This window comes from Plectropomus leopardus, chromosome 17, assembly GCF_026936395.1.
Source record: "Plectropomus leopardus strain MGB_pleo_1.0 chromosome 17, ASM2693639v1, whole genome shotgun sequence".
NCBI lineage: Eukaryota > Metazoa > Chordata > Actinopteri > Perciformes > Serranidae > Plectropomus > Plectropomus leopardus.
This window is the reverse complement of record NC_142192.1, coordinates 2,505,737-2,532,875: the sequence shown is the minus strand read 5'-3', so window position 1 is coordinate 2,532,875 and position 27,139 is coordinate 2,505,737. Positions and strand designations below refer to the sequence as shown.

Below are 27,139 nucleotides of genomic sequence, written 5' to 3'. Positions count from 1 at the left end.
TTTATCAGTTGTTCTGTACTGTAATTGTTTAGATAGATAGATAGATAGATAGATAGAAATACATGGACTTTAGAACTTAATTTGATCAGCAATTAGGACTGATCCCCCAAGTTAGTCCTCACTGCAGTATGAATGGGACATTCACAAGCAAAAAGATTGGACAAAATAAATGATTGTGTTGTTTGTTTTATAAGAACGTTTTTCTCTAACATGCACTAGATGGCAGTCTCAGCTAATAACAGATTTTGTGCCCTTTGTCTTTATTCGTACTCACATAAAAGAAGCAGAAAATCAAAACACCCTCTCAGAGGCATGCAGGTTGGTTTGAGTCCCCTGAATGCAAAGCTGAGTCCTCTATAGATCCAGAACTCGGTTTAAACCGCCAGGCCGTGGTGATGGAGGGAAATCTTTCTGATCTGACTTAACTGCTGTCACTGTGCTTGCCATCATGGCTTTGACTTGAAACAGATGATGATTAAAACTCTGTGCAGCTCAGTGCTGGCTGACAGGGAGCAGCATGGTGATCCCGGCAGCAGCAAAACAGGGTCTACTTAACATACCACAGAGGAGCTTGTAAATATTACATAACGGACATAACAACACACTTGCCCAACCGGTTCAGTACAGAGAACAGGGACACGCAGATAATGCCAGTACACCCCCCCCACCCCCGCCACCAGCATCACCAGCTGCAGCGGGCGTTGGATTCCTGTGTGGAATGTGTCAGAGGATGTGGGAGTGGTTGCTGAAGGAGGCCTGAAGCCCCGAGGGCCAACTCACTGACTGTAGACTGTAGTCTAATAGCTGATAAAGACCAATTGTTCTTCTGCATCCTGAGCCATAGAAGAAATACCAAGTTTTGTCTTTTGCCTCACAGTTTATTTGCATTAAATGTCTTAAATCAGGATCCAACCCTGAACACAGCTCAGGTGAAGAGACAGAGCACATTCCGTGTTATTATCAGGAGACCTGATAAACACGCTTTTCTCTCAACGTAGTTCTGACGTCAGACATGAATGGTACGGATGCGCAGCGACGAAAGAGCTGTCATTCAGAAACAACGACACCGGAACACAGGCCGGGTGTCTCAAAAATAAAAGCATTGTGCAGAAAAAGCACTGGAAAGAGTAGAGCTGATCTCTCCGATCGTAACAAAAATAAAAATAATACCTCTATACTGTGACAAAGCATTGCCAATAGTTAGCCTAATCTCTTGGCTGATATTATAATGTGTAGGTGGTTTGTTAGAAATGATTTATCTTAATTGCTCTGACATTACATGTAATTTAGACACAGACATAGTAAAAAAATAAAATAAAAGAATTCAAGTTCTGCTTTTTTTGTAGTTGTATTGATTGTTCATTTATGTCTTGGTAGCCTGTAAGTCAAATAAATAAATGAATAAGTAGATTAACACACACTGACCTTTTGCTTCGGATATCAACTTCTTTGGACTTTTGATTAACTGTCTTAAAATGAAATTGACAGCCAGTCAGTGTGCTTCAAAATTTCCAATAATATATAGGTGTATATATATATATATATATATATATATATATATATATATATATATATAGAGAGAGAGAGAGAGAGAGAGAGAGAGAGAGAGAGCAGGGCGAGAGTCTTAGAAGTTATGATTTTAAAAAAAGACGTTGAAATCCAAAGGAAAAGGTCGATGTTATCAAATCATTACACACATCCATGACATTTATTCACATTTGATCGTAGCCATTTCCTTACACAAACAACAAATTATTTAATAAAACCACCCAATCAATCATCACCCTTTATCCTTGTAGCTTAACAACTCAACTATGAGATAAGTCTTTTTAGTAGCGTTAATAAATGTAGAGTCCTCTTAAAGGATGGATTCTTTTATTTTGAAAGCAGGACTTCCTGTTTACTCGTGCTAGCTGCGTATGTTTGACGCAGCCGAAGCAGCGAGAGGGGGAGAGAAGGAGGGACGCTGAGTTGACAGTGTGACAGACTTACACAGAGACTCGTTGGATTAACCGTCGCCCGGTTGTGTGTCCGTCGGTACGGAGTGTTAAACTGACCGCCTGTGAGCCGGTAGAGCCCGCAGCTGAGCGCCCTCAGACCCGCACAGTGCCGCAGCTTTACGGGGAGCAGATAGGACGGCTGGCGCTGCTTCACATTCCTCTGAGGTAAGTAGCACTGCTGACGGTGGAGGGCCCCGCGTAGTAATGTGTGTCAAGTTAGCGAGGCTCCGCGGGGTTCGAGCAGCGGGCTGCTCCGTACTGCGCATCGTTGGTTAGCCCGCTGTTGGCTCGGGTCCTCACACAGCTCTTATGTGTGCGCTGTTGGCGCAACTGCTCTGCGCTCGGTCATGTTGTCGTGGATGCAGCCAGCAAGCGTGTTGACAGCACGGGGGGGGGCGGAGGGTCCCATATGGACACCAGCACCTATGCAGTTAGAGCTGACACAGAGGATGGTCAGCACAGCTTAAACACACTGGGCTGTCCGATTTCACTGAGTGTAATGCAAAATCAACTTCATATATATGATGCTACTAAGCTTTCTTTTACAGCCAACAAGGGACTTTGATAAAGAGAAAATACAAAAAGTAGGGGTACGATTTAACCTTTGAAACCTGAAGCTCGATTTCTTTATAAAAGACATGGGAAGACAATAAGTTGAGAAAAATAAATGGCCCAAGAATTAGAAAAAAATATTAAAATACACAAGAAAATTACCTGAAAATGAGTGAAAAAACAAACTAACAAAAAACAACACTAACAACTTGTAAAAAAAAAAAAAAAAAAAGTGTTTAAAATTCTAAAAAATTATGTTGCATAACTTGAAGTATGTAATTATGAGAAATATCATAAGGAGGCCTCCAATACTATGTTATCACAATACTGGGGTCTAAATGCAATATTATTACAATTTCAAATGTTTTTTCATATGCTAAGCATTGCAATAACTTATGTCATAACCTATATAAAGTGATTTATTGCTTTACTTCAGCTCCAATGTAACCCTTTGAAACCAGAGCAAATTGTTTTTTGTTTTTTTGTTTTTCAAAAACAGGGAGAGAAGGCAATGAATGAGCAAGTTAACAAGAAATGGCAAAAAAAATATAAAGAAAATTAGCTTAAAATAAGCATGAAAAGTTATAAAATATATATTTAGATTTTTGTGCTGCAACACAATTTTTGATATATTATTGGCATTAAAAAGTCTTTAAAAGTCTCAAATCTAATTTGCCTCAAGCTGAAGGAGTCCTGAGATGTGTTTGAGTGCCCCAAATTTCTTAAGTGCTTTACTTGGTAACATATTTTCTATATGTATAATATAATAATAATAATGTATAATAGAAATATTAAAGAGGGCCATAACACACTAAAAGTAACACTCAAGGTCATCTTCAGAATTTTAGATGTTTTTTTTTACTAATCTACCAGAAAGTGTCCCAGATTACCTGGCTTCACCCTAGTATTTTTTCTATCATGTTTGCATTGTTGTAGTAGCTGGTAGCAGCACTCCTCACCCTGCCCATCATGTTAGGAACATGTAGATATTCTGAGGGCTTACGAGATTATTAGTACAGGACAGCAGGGGAAAACATTCCATTTAAAATGATAACGTTTTTTTTAGACTTTGCTCTAATTTTTACTTTTTATGGTATAGTTTCAGGCCGACTCAATAAAATCTGCCAGCATTTGGTTGACCTGGTGACGAGTTAAACTGGTTTAAGTGGTGACTTGGGGAACAATTGGGAACCACTGTATTATCACACTGTTAGCTGCCACATTTTATGCCTGAACTAATAAATCTTTCATTGCTTGTCACACTGTGAAATCTGACAAGTTGAGCTTACTGAAATTAATCTTGGGAATAGATTGTCTTGAAAAAGAGCAGCAAATATGTCTATTATTCTTAGTTTAGGTTTACTTAATTGTTAAGCTTACTCAAAATGCATTTGTATTTACTTTATATAATAACAGTAACAGTCACCAACTTCAGTAAAGCAAGTTAGTCCGACTTAACTTGATCATCACAAAGAGGATTTAGCCAATGATGAAGTTAGAAAATGTGTGAGCTCTTTTTTTCTTAAAATGTGAAACCTGAGTAAATAAAAACATTGAAGTTAGCAAGAAATTAGTAAAAAAAAAAAATAATAATAATAATCACAAGAAAATTGCCTAAAAATGAGTTTAAAAAAATCTCACATAAAAATACACACACACACACACACACACACACACACACACACAGACACTAAGAAGGTTAAAAAACAACAAAAAAGGACCTGAAAAACAGTGCTTAGAGTTTCTTATTTTTTGGAACACAATTTTAAATGTGTTAAAGATAATTATAAATATTAATGTAGTCCCCCCCCCCCAGCTTTAAAAAAAGAATGTTCTAATTCTACTCATTTCTTGAAATTTGTGGAACATTTCTTACATTTCTTACTTGCCTTGTTTTTGAAAGATATCGCACCAATTTTCTAAGGGTTTGAAGATTAAAATACTTGCAAAAGGCGCCTGAAAGCAGCACAAAAAAAGTGATGTGGCCCGAGGTTTCAAAGGGTTAAGAAAATACTATATGACTGACTAGTTTGCAGCCGGCAGACTACAGATATATAGCACAATAAACTGGTAAAACTTACAAAGATTGATTTGATGAAACTTGTCATTTTTAAGTTTAAAGAACTTCACAGAATTACGTAAATATAACTAAATTTTAAGTAAACTTACCAATTAGATATAAAGTCAACATTAATTAAGACTGATTAGTTATGTTTACTTAAATTTTCAAGACAATCGGTTTCCTAGATTTTTTAAAAGTGAAATCAACTTGTCAGACAGTGCATAATTGTGTCAAAACTCTCGTAACTAACCCGAGTGTCTTCAGCAAGTTGATATCTTAATCAGATGTACCAAGAAAGTGAGTCCAGTCAAGCAGGTACTTGATAACCTCCAATTCACATGGTGCATATCACACACTATGGGAGTGGAGCAGCTCTTTTAACAGGTCCTTGACCTCATGTGTGTTTGTGCGCACACAACCAAATCAGTACACCTCCAGCACCTCGAACAGTTACATAACCAGCCTCAAAGTGTGCACCACTGGCTCACTACTGTATGTTGACATGTCAGAGAGGCTACAGGATTGGCTGCTCTCCACATCATGTGCTTTTTCTCAACCGGTTCTTTCACCCATCACCTGTTTTAAACAGATCAGGGGATTACACACGCACTCTTAAGGTAAATAAGAAGCCTAGATTTAGAGGAGCAGATCCTGGTTTGACCTGAGCCGGCACAGCAGCTCACCAGCACACCACAGCCGGGCATGATCTCAGCCAACCTGCCGTGTCAGCCTGACGGGTGTACCACAGCACACTGTGTGTGTGTGTGTGTGCACACATGAAAGCAGGCACGTGTTTGGATGTGTCTCTTGTCTTTTTTCTTTTTTTTGAAACATCAACACCTACATGTTGTCAGTGGCAGGCAAAATGTTCAGCAGAGTCGATATTACATTTGTGTGTGTGTGTGTGTGTGTGTGTGTGTGTGTGTGTGAGAGAGAGAGACAGACAGAGATGTCAGCTTCCTATTATAAGAAAAATGACTCATTCTTTTCTTGCAGGTACAATCCTCCAACTGAGGATCACAGAAAAAAACCCAGAGAGCTTTTAAGGCTTTCAAAGTTTCATTTGAGCAACCACAGACTGCCAGTGGGTTAGAGATGCTTTTAGTTTTTCCTTCTTCCGGCATGTAGTCATGTTGATAGGTGTGTTCCCTGGCGACAGTTGTGTGTTTGGTTTCCTGTTGTCTGTGTGAATCCAGGTGAGTGGGACACACCCAGACAAGGATCACCTCCCAGGAATGTTCTTTGCCTGTAGATTGTGTGTTTTAGCGTCTCTGTGCTCTTGGCACGCAGGTAGGTTACTGAAAGAGGAATGCCATGCCTCCCCTGGAGGTGTTGTTTCATAATCAGGGCCGTGAAGCAACACACTATGACGACAGTAGCTTCTGAGAACAGAGCAAAGGGTTAGTTGTAAGTGCGGCGGTGTGATGAATTAGTTTAGAGTAGTAGAGTTTTTCCGTCCCTTGGGGACAAAAAATTCAAATTACATTAATTATTAAAAAATTCTAAATGAAGCAGATGATGCAATATACAACTGGAGCTGAAATATAATTCAGTTAACTAATAAGTGGGTCAACAGATAATGAATCAGCAGTAGCTTTAATAATCAATTTAAGTAACTTAATCAAGAAAGAAAAATGATGACTCCAGGTTCTCCAATGTAAAGATTTTCTGTCCTTGTCTGTTTGATATTTTAGTTAACTGAATAACTATAGTTAACCCTTTGAAATTGGTTGGATTTCTCTCAAAAACATTGGGAGAAGGCGATGGGCAGCTTAAAAAGACATGACCCAAAAAATGAGAAAGAAATTAGTGAAGAGAAATGTTACAAGAAAATGATCTGAAAATAATTTTTAAAAAGTGTGTTCTGGACATTTTCCTAACTTATTTAAAAAATATTCCTCCCACCCCTTTTTTTGTTTCTAATTTTAAGGTTATTTTCTTGTCACATTTTACTCTTGTCAGCCAGGTTTTAAAGGGTTAACAAATGGTTATGAAGCAATGAAGCTCATATCGTATTTTTGTATTTTGACTTTATCAAAGCTGTGTCACTGAACCTCGGTAAGGGTAAGGGTGAGGTTAGGTATAGAGCATAGATATTTATTTCAGCCTTATCAATGTCTTTTTTTGCTAGGACAACAGTTTTAGTCCGTGTTTACTTCCTGTCAGCTATAAACATTTCAATAGGAAAATGGCCAATTGACATGACATGCATTGTGATGTCCAAAGGAAAATATTTATTAAAAAAACACATCAATTTAATCTAATAATCAGCTTGGGTAGTGTGTAATATTTCTACCTTCATTACCTTCCTGAAATTGCACAGAGGTATACTGTATATGACGGTGTAAGTGTGCTGTGCAAATGATGAGGTATTACACAGTTTAAGAGTTATTATACATGTACATATACAAGTTTAAGGTTGCAGGGTAAGTAGTCAAAACAACTGCCTGTTTAAGGTTCAGACTGAGTTTTTTCCATACTGGATAACAACTCTGTCTAACAGGATAACAGTTATTTTACTCCAGAATCTTAGTTAAATGTATCAATACAAGAGAAGACCCTGAGTCAAAATTGACTCTTATCCAGTGCCAGTGTATGTCCCCAAATGTCCATAGAGAGTATAGAGTCATTGGTATATTTGATAATGTAGGTCTTGTGTTGGGTTGTACACCCATTACATTAGCTTGTTACTTTTAGCAGTTTGAATTCGCACTTCGGATGGATTTTATTGTTAGATGATTGGCTAATATTCACTCAGATTTTATTTATAGTCATGCTAGCAGTGTTAGCAGTATGGCCATTTGATCCATCTCTTTGGTCCAGACTGAAATATATCAACAATTATATGGATGAATTGTCCTTAAATTGTGAACAAACATTCATGACTCCATGAGGATCAATTTGAAGAACTTTGGTGATCCCTCTGACGTATCATCGGGCGCCATCAGCAAGCCAAAAGTTTGATATGTTGAATACTTTGGTGTATCACCGACTACCAGCAAAAATATTTCCACCAGCCTCAGATGTTCTTCTGTTTAGAGCTGATTACCAACTGTTAGCATGCTACGACACTAAACTAAGAAACACGGTAAACATCATAGCTGCCAAACATCAGCTTGGTAACAGTGTCACTGTGAGCATGTTAGCACGCTGACAGCATGGCTGTGTAGCCGTGGTTTTGTTCTGTTTCTTAGTTTTGGCTCCAGATCACTCTGTGATTACACTGTTATAACTCATTGTTAAATGACACACGACCAGCAGAGAGTGGCAGAGAATGTGGCCTTGAGGATAACAGTTTGTCACACGGGTTCATGACTCAGGGCTCAGTAGGATTTCCTCCAAAGCGGTGACTCAGGTCACTGTGCAGATTCCTTGAATTGTTACATTGTCGATATGAATGGGCAAATTTTGAGTCTGTCTTTTTTCACCTTCAGATAGGGAGAAGATGGGATTGAATTGAGGGGAGCATCAGCAGCGCAGCAGGACCAACCTCTGTGAATATTTATTGTCACCATCCAGCAAGGAATCTCAATCGTCAAATCACTGACGCTGCCTCAGCAGACCAGCAGCTGATCTAGAATCAACCGAACAACTGACACAAAATTCACCAAACTTCAACCTACTGAGAAGGAGATGGAGAACTGACCGGAGAGCAGCAGGCAACAGAAGGCAGCTTCTCCCGCCGCCCACCAGCAGCCATGGCGGGGCTCAAACGCCATCACGATGGGAAGATTGCCGGGCTGTATGACCTGGATAAGACGCTGGGCCGAGGACACTTTGCTGTTGTCAAACTGGCCCGGCACGTATTCACTGGGGAAAAGGTATGTGTGGTCATGTCTGTACATGCAACTTCAGTGCTTCAATGCCAGTGATTGAATGTCCTCATATTTTAAATAGATTCCAGCCTCACCCTCAGAAACAAGCATACTAAAGACAGGTGGCAGTTATCACTCAGAGATTTGAGTTATGTCTCTATGATTAGATGATGGATTGATTTGCCAACATTTTGTGTTGATCTTGGCTTTTGTGGGTATTTTAGCATCACATGATGGTGTTGTTCCTAGAGGCATTTCCCACCTGACAAGACTAAACACCGAATACTTTTGTGTTGTGTTTGATAACCACCACAAGATCTTTAGTATCGGTACTACTCTCCAGCCATCAGCTGTATCAGTCCACAAGAGTCAGTAACCTCTGCAGCAGGGATACTCAACTTACGCTGCCTAGGGGCCACTCTTGCAAAATGACAGGAGCCCAGGGGCCAGTCACAGCAACCCCATACATGTTTCTAGGATTTTAGCATGTGTCTAGGATTTCAAGACATTTTTATGATTTTAAGATGTTTTTATGATTTTAACATATTTCTTGGGTTTTAGGACATTAGGGGTTTAGCTAGGACCTCTTTCTGGGGGTGCTGGGGATCCTCCACTGGCACTTTTTTGATAAACAAGCTCTATTTAGATGGTATTTATACACTTAGGCACCTTATGTATACTAAAAGTATCACTTTATGTAATGGTGATTTAGAAAATGTTTAGGGGGCCACTCGTCACCCTGTCAGAGGTCAGATTTTTTAGATGAGTAACACTTCTCTACAGTGTGCAAAAACTCATAGTTTTAGATTGGGACAGATGTGTATAATCATTTCAGTTTTTCTCTTTTTGTTGCTCTTCTAGGTCGCAGTGAAGGTGATAGATAAAACTAAGCTGGACCCGGTGGCTCGGGGGCACCTTTTCCAGGAGGTGCGATGCATGAAGATGGTGCAGCACCCCAATGTTGTGCGCCTCTATGAGGTGATCGATACAGCCACCAAGCTCTACCTCATCCTGGAGCTGGGAGACGGAGGAGACATGTACGACTGCATCATGAAGCATGACGGAGGCCTCACTGAAGAGGTGAGTGGGGCTGTGGCCTTTAGGCTGCAGACACCTTGACTTTCAAGTGGCAGATGAAGGTTCACCCTACCTGCAGAAGAGTTTTTGACCAACTCCAGGGGTTGCTTGAGACAAAGCCACAGAAAAGAGATCGATGAAGTATTATATTAATATTAATTCTTCTGCGAATCAGTGAGAATCACTGTGAGTCTTTTGGGGAACAGAATGTGGACGCAGTTCTTTTCTTTATTTGAGTTGAGCGATACTTTGTTGGAATGCAGTGAAGGACACTTCAAAGGTAGCTAGAAGTTCACCAATGCATCACGCATACCGATTCTTTAAAGTTAATAAATTCCGGACACCAGGAGGCTGCTGTGTGACATTGAAAGCTGTAACACTGCAAGTGAAGCAGAGAAAACAGATGAGACATTCTCAGACTGCAGTGGCAACTGGATTTTTATTGGCTTTTGATGTTTCCTTACTTGTACACTGAGAAGTGGCCAAAACACAGGTGGAAGTCTGTTTTGTGGTAAAATGTGTTGAAATAAAAGTTGGCATGTTTTGTTAGATTTGTGCAGGGTTGATACAGGTCTGGAAAGTACTGGAAAGTGCGTGGGTTTAAAAAAAAAAACCATCAAGAACTTAAAAGTACTTAGATTGAAAAGAGGTCTTTAAAAGTGCTTGGATTTAGCCTACTGGAATTAGCTTCAGCCTTCAAAAAATGAACATTGTTCAGTGTATTTAGTGTATTTGTGTTGAGGCCAGGCCCAAAGGATGGGCTTTTCCCCCTTTACCTGTCTAGCAGGCCTGGAAAAAGCAGGTGTAATGACCTGTGGTTGCTAAATTCAAATGACAAATGGCTATTAAAAGTCTCAAATAATATGTATTTGGAAAGAATGCAGTTACTACATTGGCCCTGAGGGTCGAAACACTACAATATTCTGAGAAAACTTTTCAACAGCGCTACATGTCAGAAAACAAAATAACATTTACCAAAACCCTACGTTTCCCAAAAATGTTGTATTGTTTTCTGAAATGTTGTAGTGTGGGAGGGGGTTACAACACTATGTGTTTTATGACAGAGGTGTTGCACTTTGAGACCTGCGGTGAGCGCCAAAGTGCACAGAACCAAATTGCTACATAAAGTTGCTTTAAAGCATGTTAAAATGTTCTAGTAGATGAGCAGAGTATGGGACCTTGAAGGTGTCTACAAAAGCCTTGTTAGCTGTTGGTTCACACTTTGCTCTCTTGGCGTTCATCCCACAAGTCAACCATGTGCAGTTACCAGTCAGACAGTCTGTGTGTGAGCTGTTGTTCTGTTGTGTTTGCTGTCTTATGAACTCACAAATTGACATAATTATTACCTATCCTTGCTGTCTCTCCCTTCCAAGGTGGCCAAGTGCTACTTTGCCCAAATCGTCCATGCCATCTCCTACTGTCACCGGCTGCACGTGGTGCACAGAGACCTGAAGCCGGAAAATGTGGTGTTCTTCGAGAAGCAGGGCGTCGTAAAGCTCACCGATTTCGGCTTTAGTAACCGCTTTCAGCCTGGGAAAAAACTCAACACCTCCTGTGGCTCTCTGGCCTACTCGGCTCCCGAAATACTGCTGGGGGACGAGTACGACGCTCCTGCTGTGGGTGAGTCCTACGTACAGAAGATATCTATGCTGATTTGGCAAAGTTAGATAATTGTTACAGCTTTTACTTTGACTGTTATGGGACACTGTCACATTCCATAGTCCAGTGTGTGTTCCCAGCAGTGGGATATGGTTCACACTGTCCTCTGCTGTGTATCAGCCTGGTTTACTGATGCTTTCATATTCACACACTGTCTGTGCAGATATGACCTAGTGATAGCTCTGAATGCACTTTGATCACACTGTGAGACCTACATTAGTTTGCACGGACTCTGCAGACAGTTTGGTTACCTGGCAGCTTTATCAGCCAGCCGACAGAAGGAGGACAGCTGCTCAAAGTTCAGAGTGTGGTAGGATAGCAGGCAGTTTGGAAAATACAAGTTAACCTGTGCAAATTTGCTTGGTTTCTTTCACTACATGGGAAGAAGACAATGAGCAATGAAAGAAGAAATGACCAAAAAACTGTCAAGAAATTTGTAAACAGTAAAAAAAATGTACCTAAAAAATTAATTTATAAATAAATAGATAATATTGATGATGATGATAATAATAATAATAATAATAATTATAATACAACCAAGGAAATGACCTTAAAAAGTTCTTAAATAATAATAATAATAGTAATAATAATAATAATTATTATTGTAAGTATAGTAATAATTGAAAAAGAAAGAATTTTTGAAAAACAATGAAGGAAATGACCCGCAAAAAGTTCTTAAGAAATGACAATCATTTTGTAACATAATTTTAAATACGTTATTATGATCATGATAAATATAGTTTTTTCATTAACCCACAGAATTACAGTCGCACACCTGCAGTTTATTTTTGTCAGCGGTTTATCTTCACTGACAGTCATGGCCTTTCTTTGTATAATAAATTCTGATATCAGATCAGGCTGAAATTGGTTTCCTCAGCACTCTGGAGCAGCCTCACCGCCACCTTCACCCCTCTGTCTCTCCCATCGATAGTGGCACCAATCCTTGCTGACCCACAGCTTAGATATTCAATCAGAATGTAATGGAAAAGAAATAAAACAGGCATGCAGATTCAGGGGGGGAGGGGGGACAGAGCAAAACAAGAGGAAAAGAGACAGAGAGAAAAAGCATCAGCAGTCTCTCTGTCTACCCAGAAGCCTCTGCGTCAGAGCAGGAGAGCAGCATTTTCCATTTTTCTGACTGAGTGGATTCGCAGTGGCTATTTTCTTCTGTCTGCCTTGACTGTCTCTCTCAGAGTATGTGCTGGGCAGGCGGATGAGCGGCTCCCAAATATTGAACGTGGAGTAATAATAGTTATTTGTCTGCATGTGTGTTTTTGCATGATGGTGTGAGTGGCTGGATATGTGAGGTCAGCTGTCCTGTAAAAGCCTGTCTGAGCACTTGACCCAGATGGCAAATCAGATGTCTGTGGACATGTTTGTTGTGTGTGTGTGCATGTGTGCGTGTGAGTGTGTGTGTTCTGTCCTCTGGAGTGTTCACACTGCCTGTGCACCATTTTTCATCCATGTGAGATGATGATGTTTTGATTGCGGGGATTATCCATCCAGCCGGGATGTAATATCGTGTGATTCTATCAGCCGAGCAGTTTGATGTGGAACAGGCTGAATGGAGGACAGAAGTCCTGACTTTCAGGGCTACAAGGTAACCTGGCCTGGGAGTACATCGCTGCCAAGGTACCTGCTGACGGTCGGCAGGATGCTACGTTTTGCTGGTGGCGCGCCAGGTGGCGGTGAGCCGGTTTGTTGCAGAGATAAAGAGTCTGTCATTGCTCGGCTCTCTCAGGTCCAGCCTGTTTGGAGTTTGTTATTCTTTTGAGGAAGTGCTGAAAATAATTTGAGATGAAAAGTGATCCAAAATCGGTGGGGGTGGGGTGTTGCATCAGTAGTCAGTATAACAGAAGAAGCCAATGAGGAGGAGCAACCTGCAAGAAAAAGCAGAGAAAAAGTTATTTATGAATCCAAGGTGTCAAGTGCTTTTACCAGCAGAAAATGATCACATGCTTTGGTATCAGAACTAAACCTACAAATAACAATTAAAAGTGTGAAAAATCCACTTCCCAATGTGTGAAACCCTGAGTGAATAAGAGCAAGTTTGAGGATAGAACAAGGATACTCAACCTGCTTTGCTTGGGAAACTTTTGCAAAATGACAGAGGACAGGGGCCAGTCACAGCGGTCCCATATGTGTTTCAAGGATTTAAGGACATTTCTCAGATTTAAGGGTGTTAGATGGATTTTAGTACGTTTCTTGGATTTAAGGGCGTTTTTAGGGCATTTCTTCAATTTTAGGACATTTTTAGGATTTAAGGGTGTTTTTTGAATTTTAGGACAATTCTCTGATTCTAGGACATCCATTTTTTCCATTTTTCCTAGCTAGGACCTTTGTCGGGGGTGCGGGGGATCCTCCACTGGCATTTTTTTTTTTTTTTTATCAATAAGCTCTATTTTGGTATGCACTCTGACACCTTATGTATACTGAAAGTATAAAAACAATTCCTAGTATGAATCACTGTATTCTTGTGAATAATTATGTGAAAATGGTTTAGGCGCCACCTGGCATATCAGGGGCTAACTTTGGCCTGCAGGTCATAAATTGAGTATCACTGGGATAGAATAACATGTGAAATGTTAATGCAGAACATTAAAAGGAAATCACAGGTTTGTTTGTGCACTTGTGGGAGCAGATGATGGACTAATAAGTGCTATGAAAAGATGCCTGCCTCCTTTTGCCTTCTCATGTTATGCAGTGTGTGGGCTCTCTCCTTTTTTGTCTCCAGTAAATGGAAAGTTAAATATAGATTTCTGCTTCCTCTCCAAGAAGCACAAGCTGCACTTCAAAAAATGTTTTAACTTACCTAATAGCAATTACAAAGAACATATCCTGGGCACATGCATAATTCAGAGCATATCTGTGCATAATGAACGTGCACAAGTGGGAGGATTTTGTAAAAAAAAAAAAGATGTTGCATAACAATCAGCAGGACAGGATGCTGAACTTGGCCCGCTCAGCCTCAGGGTTAACGGTGTCAAGACACAAGGAAGTGCTCGTCGGTTATCTCAGGAAAGCAATTGGTGTTAAAACACAGCAGAAAGGGATGTTTACACTCCCAGCTGTCACCAGTAAGTAGCGGGTGTCGTTAGCTCAAGTGATGCTAATGTGCAGTGACGCGGATGGTGTTATCCAGAGATGTGTCAGCCATCTGGTTTATAAATAAAGTTATTGAGGAAGGAAGTTTGGCGGACCGCTGACGCAAGTAATGAGGGAGCAGGGTCACGGTTGCTAGGATACATTGGCTAGGTTTAAGATGGTGGCGGGGACTGCAGCAGCGTTTGCTCCCTCCATCAGCACCAAGAGCTCCTTCACAGCCTCGCAGCAATAAATACTCTCCTCCCACAGTAAACTGGCACATGGACTTCACCAGATTGAAATCTTGAGCGTGTCCTGGCAGACTGACATGTCCCCAGGGGTGTCCAAGAAGATAAACCCAACCAGTTTACTCAGCTTACCACCTTTCTTTTGCCGAGTAAATCTTAAATATATCAAACAGATGATGGTTACATGAGCACAGGGTCTGTGCAGGAAGTAATGTATGTTTAGAGGAAAGCCTGTGCAGCCTATGCAGCCAAGACCAAGAAAGCTTCGACAGAAACCTAAAAATTAGCACTCTAAAGCTTCACTAATCAATACTTTAATTAAAAAATGTGATATGTTTATGCAATGTGAATGCAGGGTGACAAATCACAGAGAATTATCTCCTTACTCTGCAGATCCTCTCATCTTTACAGAGTTTTTAATGTATCTTTTAATGGGGATGCACCAATTTATCAACCGATATTCACCAATGTTCTCTGCCATCGGCCTGTCGGCAAATAACAACCACCGTCGTCTCAGGACAATAGAGAGCATGTTTGGGATGAACAGAGATCTTCTCTGAGATGTCGGCTGGACAAAAGAAAGCAGTAAACAACAATTTTGAGGGCAATTCTAACATTTTTGTCATTTTGGATTGTAGCGCATTTTTCAGGTTTTAGGGCATTTTTAGGATTTTAAGACGTGTCTGGAATTCTTTGTCATTTCAGATTCTAGCGAATTTCTCAGATTTTAGGACATTTCTCAGAATTCAGGACATCTCTCAAATTCTACAACATTTCTCGTATTTTAGGACATTTTTGGGATTGTAGGACATTTCTTGGATTCTAGGATGATTCTCAGATTTTAGGACATTTCTAGCATTTCAGAACATTTCTAGGATTTGAAATGCTACACTGCAAACAACAAATCTGTTTTGAAATTGGCAGGAGGAAAGCTAGTAAATGTTAACTGTTAACTGAGGTTGCACTGAGTTATATTATGATGCGTTCAAGCTCTGCTCAATAAAAATAATTATTGGGTGAAGATAAATTATAATGCTACCATGGTGTGTTCAAAAGTAATCTTGTAAAATGTTGCTCTTGGTGAGACACTTGACACAATGCAGTTGTTTCAAGGAGAAATTAGTTTATATTTTCACAGCAATATTAAAGCGATATTAGAGAGGGAAATATAATATTTTGTATGTCGTAAAAAGCCTACACCGCGCGTTTGACTCCGGCCTTGGCCCTTTGCTGCATGTCACCCTCTCTCTCTCTCTCTCTCCCCTTTCACGCTCACACTGTCAAATAAATGCAATAAAAGCTTGAAAAAAAAATCTAAAAAAAAAAAAAAGGCTTTAGACTGTATAAATTATGTACATAGCTACTGTGATGTCAACCATTTTGGACATTGTGGACTTTCTGGACTTTTTTAGCCTGGAGTTCGCCATCTTGTGTTTTTGGAGCAAAGAGTTAAGGAGCGAGGGGTGGATCTAACTGGAAGCCGAGGACATTTTCACTGTATCCCTGTTGTTCAGCTCATTGCTTTGGTTTTACAGTCCGCAACTTTGCTGTTTTGGTTCTCTTTCACTCTCACAGCTCTTATCAGCCCTCCAATTAGGAAGCCAAATAGCAGATAAACAGAATTAGCAACAGCCTGGCCATGACATTACATGACTCCAGAAAAATGCTTTGTGCTGCTGTGTCTGCTGGACGTGTAAATAGTTTATAAGGTGATACATCAGTGTTGTGTTTACAGCTTGTTCCGCTGGCCCTAAGTGGCCGAAAAATCAATTAACGCAGCTTTAAAAACAGATTTTTTGCTGATGTGCATGCTGCCCACAAAGAAGAAGAAATGCTGTGACTGCTATTTTATTTACCAACTGCATCACTCCACAACGTACATTTTTACAAATAATTTTTCATAAGTCGTGAAAAGGGGGTCGACATACTGTATGCTTTTATGTCACTGTCACTCTGCCGGCAGTCAGTATGTGACTGCAGAATGTGTGTCAGTGGACCATCCTGCTGACCAGGGCGCCAGCGAACGCCCGCAGCAAAAAGTTGCTCTTTTAAAACGGATAATCGGACCAAGAGAACTGTTCCATGAAATTAGCATTTGTATGAAGCTTTGAGGGATGAACACGTTAACCCACTTTCCCAGGACTGTGTGTTTGTGTGGGAGTGCATGCTTGTGTGTGTGTGTGTGTGTGTGTGTGTGTGTGTTGAGAGAGAGAGAGAGAGAGAGAGAGAGAGAGAGAGAGAGAGAGCATGACGCCGGTGGCAGGCAGCAATGCGGAGCCTCATCCTCGGTTAGACAGATGTGTCCTAAGCCAGTACATATTTATTGAAATGGCTCTGATCGACTATGATTTATGCTTCATTTAAACTGTGGGGGGAGACAGCTCTTGTCTAGGCTCATATCTAGGTCACTAAGCAGAAAGGACATATGTGCTTCACTTTGTTGGTGTGTCATACTAATTTTTTTAATTTTATTTTGAGACAAAAACAAATCACACTTTCTCTTGTTCTATAATCCTGTCAAGTGGCACACTTGGTAAGATAAAGAAAAGAGGAAATGAGTTCTTTCTTTACTCATCCAGTGTCTGTTGGGATCCTGCTAACAATGCCAAATTAATATAGTAAAAACTTGTACTGTGGTCAATCTTCATTTTGATGAAATCAAATCTAATTTTATTTTATTAGTTTATTTGTCAGGGACCATATTCAATGTACATTAATCTCAGATGGAGAATAGATGTATAGTACAAGATATAGCTTTTAGCTATTTTCCATCTGAAATCTCTGTGGCAGGCAGACACAAGTACGATACATTAGGAAGGGTGGATAAACATAAGGTGGTACACATTAAGATATTATATAAAATAGTAATACAGCAGCATAAAATACAAAAGTGAGGTACACAATACAATAAAAAAAAACCCACAAAATCCTACCTCATGTCTTGAAAAGTGCAAGCACAAACACATGCAAATTAATTCATACCTACAAGGTACAGGCAACCATATATAAGTGTAGCAGCAGCTAGATGAGATGAATATAAAGGATAAATGACAACACAGATCGTATTATAGAAGCTCTCAGGACAGCATGTAAATGGACAAAGACACACCAAAAACCTAAAGTAACAGAAAGGCCATTCATTGTTAAATAGTTAATTTATTACCTCATACAGCATTGTCGTCTAAACATCTACAAGGTCTTTCTCTTGCAATATCTTAACGTCCAGACACCTTGGAGTCAGTAAAGGACTCCAAGGTCCTTTACAATATCTAAACCATGAACATATGTGAATCATACATCTTCATTAAATTCTTCATGATTACATTTACACACATTCATACGTAATAATTCTCTACAGCGGTGCTCATCTATGTGTCCCTGTGTGTCACTGCAGATATCTGGAGTCTGGGGGTGATCCTTTTCATGCTGGTCTGCGGTCAGCCCCCCTTCCAGGAGGCAAACGACAGCGAGACGCTCACTATGATCATGGACTGTAAATACACGGTGCCTCCACACATCTCCCATGCATGCCGAGAGTGAGTACCACACACGCGCACACAGATGGACGGAGCGCTCTGCAGGTGCTGCATATTTCATGTTTATAGATGTGTGAAGAAAAAGAGAGGCGAATAGAGAGGAGCAGCCTCTCCTCCGCTGCTCCTCGCTGTCCTGCTTTCACTTGCTTTCACTCACTGCTGCAGTCAGTTGCTCCACCACAGATGCAGCGCCGCGTTAAGTGTATCTAATGCACCCTTTAAAATCCGCCTGCTATTTTTAACATTGTGAGGGTTTGAGGATGCGTCGCAGCAGAGCAGGGCAGAATGGGTACTGAATACATTTTGAAAGGTTTTAGTTTGAAAACATCGTTTGTGGACATGACTTCATTAGGTGATGTCGACTTTCACACAGCACCAGTTTATGTGCTGTTTGCTTGAGACCTTAAACAAGTCATTCATGCATGTAACCTTAAAGAAACAGCGCTTCTTCCCATTATGTGAGAGTGCATTAGCCAGTGAAGTTAATGTTGCTTCACTGATCTTTTCTAGACTGGAAAGGCAAACGGTAAAGGTGGATGGCTTGTTTACAGGATTATCTGGAGATTATCCCAGGTGGTGTTTGACTGATCTGAGTTTTAAAGATTGACACTGATAAGAAAGCTCTTGGATATCAGCTGCAGAGTAGGGCTGGGTGAAAAAAATCCAATATCACAATATTTTTTACCAAATACCTCTTTAATGATTTATTAAAAAAAAAAGTCTGGCTGAGGAGTGCTACTTCATGTGCAGGTTTGAAAAACGGGTGCTTTTTGAATTCAAGGGTAGAAAAAAGACCAAAAAGTTATTTCTTTTGTTAGTAAGTCAAAACCAAAAAAATCAAATGCACACTGTTTTGCGAAAGTTAAAAAGCCTTATAAATGGGCTTGACACCTAGGCGTTTAAATATACACTCTTCATCTGGGCTGTAAAAGCAAGTGGCAGCTCACAGATTGATTTACTGACAAAAGAAATAACAAGACAAACCTCTCCCTCATTTTTTGGTCATCTCAATATCGATATTGGGACGATATTGAAGGACTGACCACTGGTGCTTTCACAAAATATTTACACAATGAGATTTTTTATAAATAATCATCGGTAATGCAGATATAATGACTAAGTGGTTAAAGGCAAATAATAGAACAGCTAGGACACTCTCATAAGTTCCGAAATTTACATCATGTCTCTGTAATGCAGCCTGTAAAACCAAAAGAAAACACTTTTCGTGGTTTTAAAGGCACTTTCTTTTAATTGGGACATGACTTGGGACTTGCCTTTTTTAATCTGGGACTTGATTTGGGATTTCATGTCTTGACATGGGACTTTCCTGTCTTTATCTGGGACATGGTCACTGTTAACATCAGTGTGTGTGTGTGTGTGTGTGTGTGTGTGTGTGCGTGCGTGCGTGCGTGCGTGCGTGCGTGCGTGCGTGCGTGTAAACACAGCTGCAGTGCTGAACACATCTTAACATTGACTCCTCTGTGACTCCCTCCAGCCTCATAGCTCACATGCTGCAGAGGGACCCCAAGAAACGAGCCACCCTAGAGGAGATCGGGGCCCACGAGTGGCTCCAAGGTGTGGATCCCTCCCCGGCCACCAAGCTGTCCACACCTCTGGTGTCCCATCGCAGCCTGTCAGAGGAAGAGCACGGCTCCATCATCCAGCGCATGGTCCTGGGAGCCATCGCAGACCGAGACGCCATCACTGAGTACTTGTCCCTCCATCTCACCCGAATAAATGAACATGCAGCTATTCTCTCTGGTGTAATCTCCAAAAATTTGCCACGCTTCGCTAGTCCAACTGAAGCCTAATTGAGTGTCATCAACAGCTTTAATTGGCGTTAACAAGCAGCTGGCAGTCAGTCCTGAGCTGTTGCCATGTCAAATTAAATCTCCACCCCCCGTCACTTCCTGTTGACTCACAGTCAGGGCTTGGTGCTGATCTGCGTGTTGATATTCTGTGTGTGCATACTTGTGTGTGTGTGTGTGTGTGTGTGTGTGTTTGGGAATTTAAATTGATTTGTGTCTGTCCTCTCAGGGCTCTGGAGTCAAATCAGTACAACCACATCACAGCGACATACTTCCTGCTGGCTGAGAGGATGCTGAGGGAGAGGCAAGAGAAGGAGCAGCACAGCCAGACACGATCACCCAGCCCCAGCAAGGCTCAATTCAGGTACACACACACACACACACACACACACACACACACACACACTTTGAGATGGACAGAGTGCTGCCTTTGCAGTGCTGTGTGCTGTCAGTTTCTGAAAGACAAGTTTGACAACAGATGGACAGACGGAGCCTTTTGTTCAGCAGAGAATGAAGGACAGACTGAGAATGGAAGACAGGTTGCAGATCAGCAGCATCATCAGGAATGTGCCACCAAAAATATCTCCAAATAAGGAAAATCACATGTTCCTATCGATAAAAAGATTCAAGAATATTTATTAAACAGGTCAGCTTTCACTTAAAGAAGTATTTCACAAATACAAAGAGAGCTCTCGCATGAAACTAGTCTGTCTCTTTTAAAATTAGTGCTACATTAACAGAGAAAACAGAGAAAAAGGAGGCTTTTACACAATAGGTAGAAAACCTACAGCTACCAGAATGCATGTGTTGGGTGATATAATGCCACCTCATCCATTTCACATAATGGCAGCTGGACAGATTTCATAGTACAGTGAAACAGGAAGCAGATACATGTTTCTGAAAACATTTTAGGAGAGAAATAGGCAACTCAGAACAGAATCCTGGTTTAGACCTCACTCTAGCTCTATTTAGTACACAGGACATAAAAGAGGATCACTGCAACTCTTGCGTAAGTCTTTTTTTCAGCATTCAACTCAATCACTTACAAGGACAGTTCACCTTAAAATCAAAAATCAAAATCAATCAAAAATACAGTTTTTCCCTCTTACATCAAGTGCTTTTTACCAGTCTAGATAGTTTTGGTTTGAATTGCTGAATGTTGGAGATGTCTGCCTTCTCTCCAATATAACGGAACTAGATGGCACTCAGCTTATGGTGCTAAAAGCACCAAAAATACATTTGAAAAACTTAGTAGCAATGTCTCTTTCCTCATCTATTGCTAAATGAACTAACACTACTGAGCTGGCTGACGTTACAGCTGAGCCGAGGAGGACGTCATTAATGTTTACATCTCACTCTGTCACGAGCATCCATGAGTAGACACACGCATCTTTCTGTGTGGCGATACGATTTGTGGTTGTAGTTCAGTTAAAAGAAAAAAGTTCCCTCATGAAACTGCTCATAAGCTCTGTGGATTATCTTGAATAACCAGGTCATGATTTCTGTCAAGAGACATTGCTGTTGAGATTTTCAATTTTATTTTTTGGTGCTTTGAGCACCACAAGCCGAGTAGTTCCATTATACTGGAGAGAAGGCAAATGTTCTACGTGCTGCAACTCATACCAAAACTATTTAGACTAATAAATCACTACTACAGGTAAGAGGAAAAATATGTGTTTTTGATTTTGGAGTAAACTGTCCCTTTAAAATGTATTTGGAAGTGTTAACATTTAAATGGTAAATGGACTGTACTTGTATAGCACTTTTCTAGTCTAGTCTAGTTCCACTCAAAGCGCTTTCACACCACATATCACATATCACACACACATTCACCCTTTGGTAGCCAAGGCTACCATACAAGGTGCCACCTACTAATCAGTAATCATCCACACACACTCACACTCTGATGACGCAGCATTGGAAGCAATTTGGGGTTCAGTATCTTGCCCAGGAACACTTCGACATGTTGCCTGGGGAGGAGCCCCGAACCGCTGACCTTCCCATAGAGGACAACCCGTTCTATCTCTGAGTCACAGTACAGTAAGCCTGTTTAACCCATTAAAACCTGTGTTCTATGTGTTTAACCCTCACAGGCAGTCCTGGCCCACCAGAGTGGACGTTCATCAGGATGTCAGTGATGGCTTGGGGGGTCCAGCTATCTCCCACCCTGGGGGCCCACAGTCACCTGCCCGCAGTGCAGAGAGCCTCCACAAAGGCCCCAGGCCCAAAACAGCCCTGCTTGACCTCAGCCAGCGGCAGGAGCCCCACCTCTCTGCTGCCAGCCAGCAGTCTGCACGTCACAGCCAGGAGAGGGGGCTCAGGCCTCTGGGGAAGCCCCACTCCAACCCCCTCAGGCTGGGTTCTCTGACCTCAGTGGGCCCCTGCAAACCTCGCAGCCCAAGTCTCTTCAGCGTGGAGGAGGACGAGGAGGAGGAAGGGGAGGAGGACAGATGTTTATCTCCCTCATCACTCCCTGCTCAGGTGGTGCTGCGCTGCAAAGCCTCCTCCTCATCGTCTTCTTCTGCGAACCGGCTGACATCCCGCATGAGCGCCCCAGTTCTTAACCAGATCCACGAGGAGGATAAGGAGGATGAAGAAGAGGAGGATAGGAGGGAGCACGGATTCGGCCCGCCCAAACCCAGCCTGAGCCTCAATCTGAACTCTAGAATCCCATCGCCGCCAACACTCATATCAACGCCTAAAACTGTGGGTGTAGCAGCACCGGTCGCTGCTTTCACCCCCAGCTCAGAGACGAGTGACGATGACACAGAGAGTCACCATAAACTGGACACAGCAACTGTGGTTGGGCAGGAGGATGAGAGAGGAGGGGGGAAGGATGATGGAGAGAAAAAGGGGTCAGGGGAGGGCAGTCCCTCCAACTGTGCCAGTCCTGGATCTGGTTCAGGCCAAGGCAAGGGAACAGCCAAAGCTGCCAGCGGCCTGGTGGAAAGCCTGAAGCTGATGAGCCTGTGTCTGAGCTCTCAGTTCCACACCCTGACGGGGGGAGGAGGGGGTGGTGGCGGCGGCAGCGGAGCCGTAGTTGCTGGGGAAACGCAGGACCGTCCCATGTGGAGGATGTGCATGGGCGGCTCCACTGGGAGCCTGGATAAGGTCTCGCTCCTGGGGGGCCCCTCACCCAGGGGTAACCTGTACCACCACCAACCCCCACTCGGAGACCCGCTCGCAGACCCACTGCTGGAAGGGCCCTGCACCGCCACACTGAGGCTCGGGGAGCTGGACCTGGCAAGGGAGAACCACAGGAACATGAAGAACCGTGTGCTGCAGCTGCCTCTCAATGACAAGACTCTGTCCGTCAACATCCACCGCAGCCCCAAGGAGGGCCTGCTCTGCACCCCCACCCCTCACAGCTGCTGCCAGGTCATCTAGAGCGCACACCGCCGCTCCATCAGCTGCTGCACCTCCACACTCCTCCACTCTCATCTAAACACCTCTCATCCTCCTGCTTCTGTTTCAGCCAGGTCGCCACTGGCTCATGAGTTTGTTATTTTTGCATTTTATGCCGTTTACTATTATTTAACAATATTGGTGGATCACTGGGAGAAAGTCCAAATGCCTACTTTGCACATTTAGAGATGCAAAAAGTCTCCATGGAGGAGACCAGGTGCCATGCCAAGTATGTGAAGCACTTTCAGCAGATTAAACAGGACACTAAAGGGACATTTGAACCCACTGGTGTGTTTAAATAAGCGCTAGTAAGTATGGACACACACTGTAAAATCTGACAAGTGAATTTTATTTTAAAAAATCAAGGAAATTGATTTCCTTGAAAGTGAGTAAATATAACTTTTAGTCTACATTTATGTTTACTTTATATCTAATTGTTTAGTTTACATAAAATTTAGTCATATTCACTCAATTTTGTGAATGTTGCAACTGAAAATGACAAGTTTAATTAAATCTTTTTCTCTTTTTTTTTTTTTAGGTTTCAGCAGCTTCATTAAAAAAAGTTTACTGTGCTGTATATCTGTATTCTGCTAGCTGGAAAATAGTCAAATATATTTGTATTTTCTTAAACATGGTCACAAAACAGAACTTTATTATTAGCAGAAATCTCTGTGATGATCAAGTTAAGTCAGACTTGGTTTGTTGAAGTTGTTAACACTTAGAAAGAACAAGGTCATTTTACTTGCCATTTTAAGTTGTAACAACTTCACAAAATTAAGTAAATACAGATAAATGTTAAATAAATTTAACAATAAGATATAAAGTAAACATAAGTTAAGAGTAATCGTTGTGTATACTTTCCTTTTTCAAGGCAATTGATTTCTGAGATTATTTAAATTCAGATCAATTTGTCAGATTTCACAGTGCAGAAGGTGCTCACATGCCTGCTCTTACACACCTATATATACTGTATGTACACATTTTGTGCACATCCACACGCACACTTGTATCACTCTGATAAGCTGATGAAAGGGAAAGTGGATGAGTTTTAGTATCATGTTACATGTTGTCTTTTGTTGTACTTGATGCTGGTTTTTTAATACCATATTTTTTTAAATATAAGAAAATCATTTTATCCTTTTTTTTACTCTGACTGAAAGAGTTACTTGTGTTTTCATTCAAACAAGGACAAAAAACAGGGTGAAAATGGACAGCAGCACTTAATGGTGGCACACAGTATTTTGTAGTCTATCACTGTTTTATTTTTCTATCTCCAACGTGCTCCGCAGATTCGGAAAGAAAAGGCACACCCACTCGTCAAGTCTCTGCGCAGCTCCATGCCAGAGTTTGTACATATGTGAATAACCTCCTAGCAGTACTCTGTATCTGTAGTATTGACGGTAATGTTGTATTGCAGTAGAAACCTGAATACTAGATCTTACACCATTATTCGTCACTCTTACTGGATATGCAAGGTTTTGGTCGAACCCAGAGCTCAAAATGTGTTTGATGGCAGGACAAGAACACTGGAATGAAACTAAATTAACTCTTTAAAACCTGAGAAAATGTACTCAATTTCCTTTAAAAACACGGAAATGGCTCAAAAATAAGCAAGAAATTAGAAGAAAAAGTTACAAGAAAATGACCTAAAAACAAGCAAAAAAAAGGAAAAGTAAAACAAAGAAAACATGACCTCAAGAAAGTGTTAAAATATTTTTTCTTTTTTTCCCACAACATAATTTTAAATCTGTAATCAAGAATTATATGTATAGTTTCACAGATATTTTCACTTGTTTTTGATCATATCTAATAATGCCCTTCAGCTTATCTTTAGATAGTGTCTTTGTTGCCTTTTACTTATTTATTTGCAGTTTGCAGGGCATTTCTTGTCAAGTTGGTCATAAGGTGTTTTTCCTGTGTTTCTGAAAGAAATTGAACCAATTTTCTCAGGTCTCAGGGGTTTAACTGCTGGTAAAATGCATCTGAATGCAGCTCAAGATCCAGGTGTGAAAGGGTTGAAACACAAGTCATGGCAGCTCTTTAAATTCAAAGCGAATGACTTTTGGGTGGATCCTAAACCATGTGCATCCCGTAGTTCTCCAAGATCACGGTAGCCACTGTTGTAGCGTATTCCAAGACAAAAACAACAAAGGGGTTCCAATAGAACATAACAACAGCACCCCGCCAAGTATCAGTCTGTGTAACTGGATGTGTGACCCACCCCTAGTGGAATATATAACTTGACAGTGCATGTGTTTTGCTGTAGCAACCTTATTCTTACCCACTGAGGTCAATCCACCTGCTGTATCTACCTAAGTAACAGATTCAAATGGTCACTTTACTGTAGCCTCACAGCAATACCAGCGACTGCAAAATGTACAACAAAAATGGATGTGCCATAAAATCTGTCTTGAGCATATTGTACTGTATGTATATGATAGAGATCTATTAAAATGAAATGATGTGAATGAAGTCTGTTCCTTGGCTTTTGTTGTGTGAACGTTGATTTACACCTCTGTTTTCTTTAACTAATCCACAATTAAAACTGTGTAGTCAGAGGGCTTGGGCATCAAATTTTCATTACTTTAGTACCTTCCTAAATTTTCACCAGGATATACTGTTTATGATGGTATAAGTGTGTGCCAATACCCCTCCACCCCATGATGGCGAGTGTCTACTTTCAGCTTTTCAGACTAATAAATACACAATAGAAACCCACAAAATGTTAAGACAAATAACATTCTCACATCTATATTCCCTATTAAACAGAGGAAAACAAGTGTATAACTTTTGAATTCAACTTTCTCTCAGTCACAGAAGACTGACGAGGCTCAATAACCTGTTAACTCATTGAAAAACACACCTCATTCAAACTTGATAGAGACAACATTAACAGACAAATTGTTATTTCAGCAAAGAAGAGGGTCCACAGCTCTCAACTTTTTGAATTTTTTAAAGAGCAAAAACTAGTCTACTGTATTCTGCTGTTGGGTTTATGTTAATTTTGGATCTATAGATTTCACATTATTCCTGTTCCTGAAGTTATGATACTGAGTAGCATGTCCTGTTTAATATATTACACATTGTCTGTGTAAAATGATTTTCATGTTTTAAATTATTTTTGGCATGTTTGTACCTATAATTTAGGTGTAAATATTTTTTAAATTATTTTGATAAACCTATCTTTATAGTCTGGCTTTTAACTGAATTTTATTTAATTCTCTTAGTCTGTTTTGTTGATTTATATATATTACCTCTTTTCTATTTTAGTTTCAGAATTATTGTTTGGCATGTAACTATATAATTTTATCACATTTTACTGATTTATTTTTTAGTGTTTCTTATTTATCTGTTTGTATGTAAAGCACTTCATGCTACATTATTTTTGTATCAAAACTGCGATACAAATAAAGTTAGATTGACTGATTAAAAATAGACAGAGGTGGGAGGGGGCGCGTGAGCGAACTAGCTTAGTTGAAAACTCAAAGGCTGCCGTTTACAGCTACTGCCAACCTTGTTGCGGACCTACTTTTCAAACTGACAGTTTGCAGACAACAAAGAAATAATTACAAGAGGAAGACCTATCCCTAAACTGGACGGGCTTTTAAGGCAAAGGACGTTTTTTGCGGTATTTCACCCAGAGCAACTTCGAAAGCTGGGAGTAGCTAACAGCTAGCAGCGCGCGGAGCTAGCTGTTTAGCTAGTGGTGTTTGAGATGTCCATTCATCTAAGCAGGATGCGCAACTGCAGGAGGAGGTCACTGGACATTTCATCTCAGAGGAGCGGAGGATGGATTTTATTTACAAGTGGTGGGTAAGTGCTACTTTTTTTCCCTCAGATTAAGTATTTATTTTATACAACATTGTGCATTGTTACTGATGTATTTAATGAGT

At 40.8% G+C, this 27,139-nt stretch overlaps 1 protein-coding gene across 4 annotated transcripts; it reads left to right on the top strand.

The window, feature by feature from the left end:
• Positions 1-1,944: 1,944 nt before the first annotated feature.
• LOC121958052 (SNF-related serine/threonine-protein kinase-like) lies at positions 1,945-25,714 on the top strand. 4 transcript variants are annotated; one of them, XM_088090890.1, is made up of 9 exons: positions 1,945-2,165; positions 5,611-5,698; positions 8,049-8,435; positions 9,291-9,509; positions 10,880-11,126; positions 17,892-18,033; positions 19,529-19,741; positions 20,071-20,205; positions 21,935-25,714. In XM_088090890.1, exons 3-9 carry the CDS (start codon positions 8,313-8,315, stop codon positions 23,226-23,228), a joined length of 2,373 nt encoding a protein of 790 aa, XP_087947016.1. In that variant the 5' UTR covers positions 1,945-2,165; positions 5,611-5,698; positions 8,049-8,312; the 3' UTR covers positions 23,229-25,714. The 4 variants fall into 4 exon arrangements, with proteins under 4 accessions (XP_087947016.1, XP_087947017.1, XP_042362841.1 ...); XM_088090891.1 differs by lacking the exon at positions 5,611-5,698 and having other exon boundaries at positions 8,053-8,435; XM_042506907.2 differs by lacking the exon at positions 5,611-5,698.
• Positions 25,715-27,139: the final 1,425 nt, after the last annotated feature.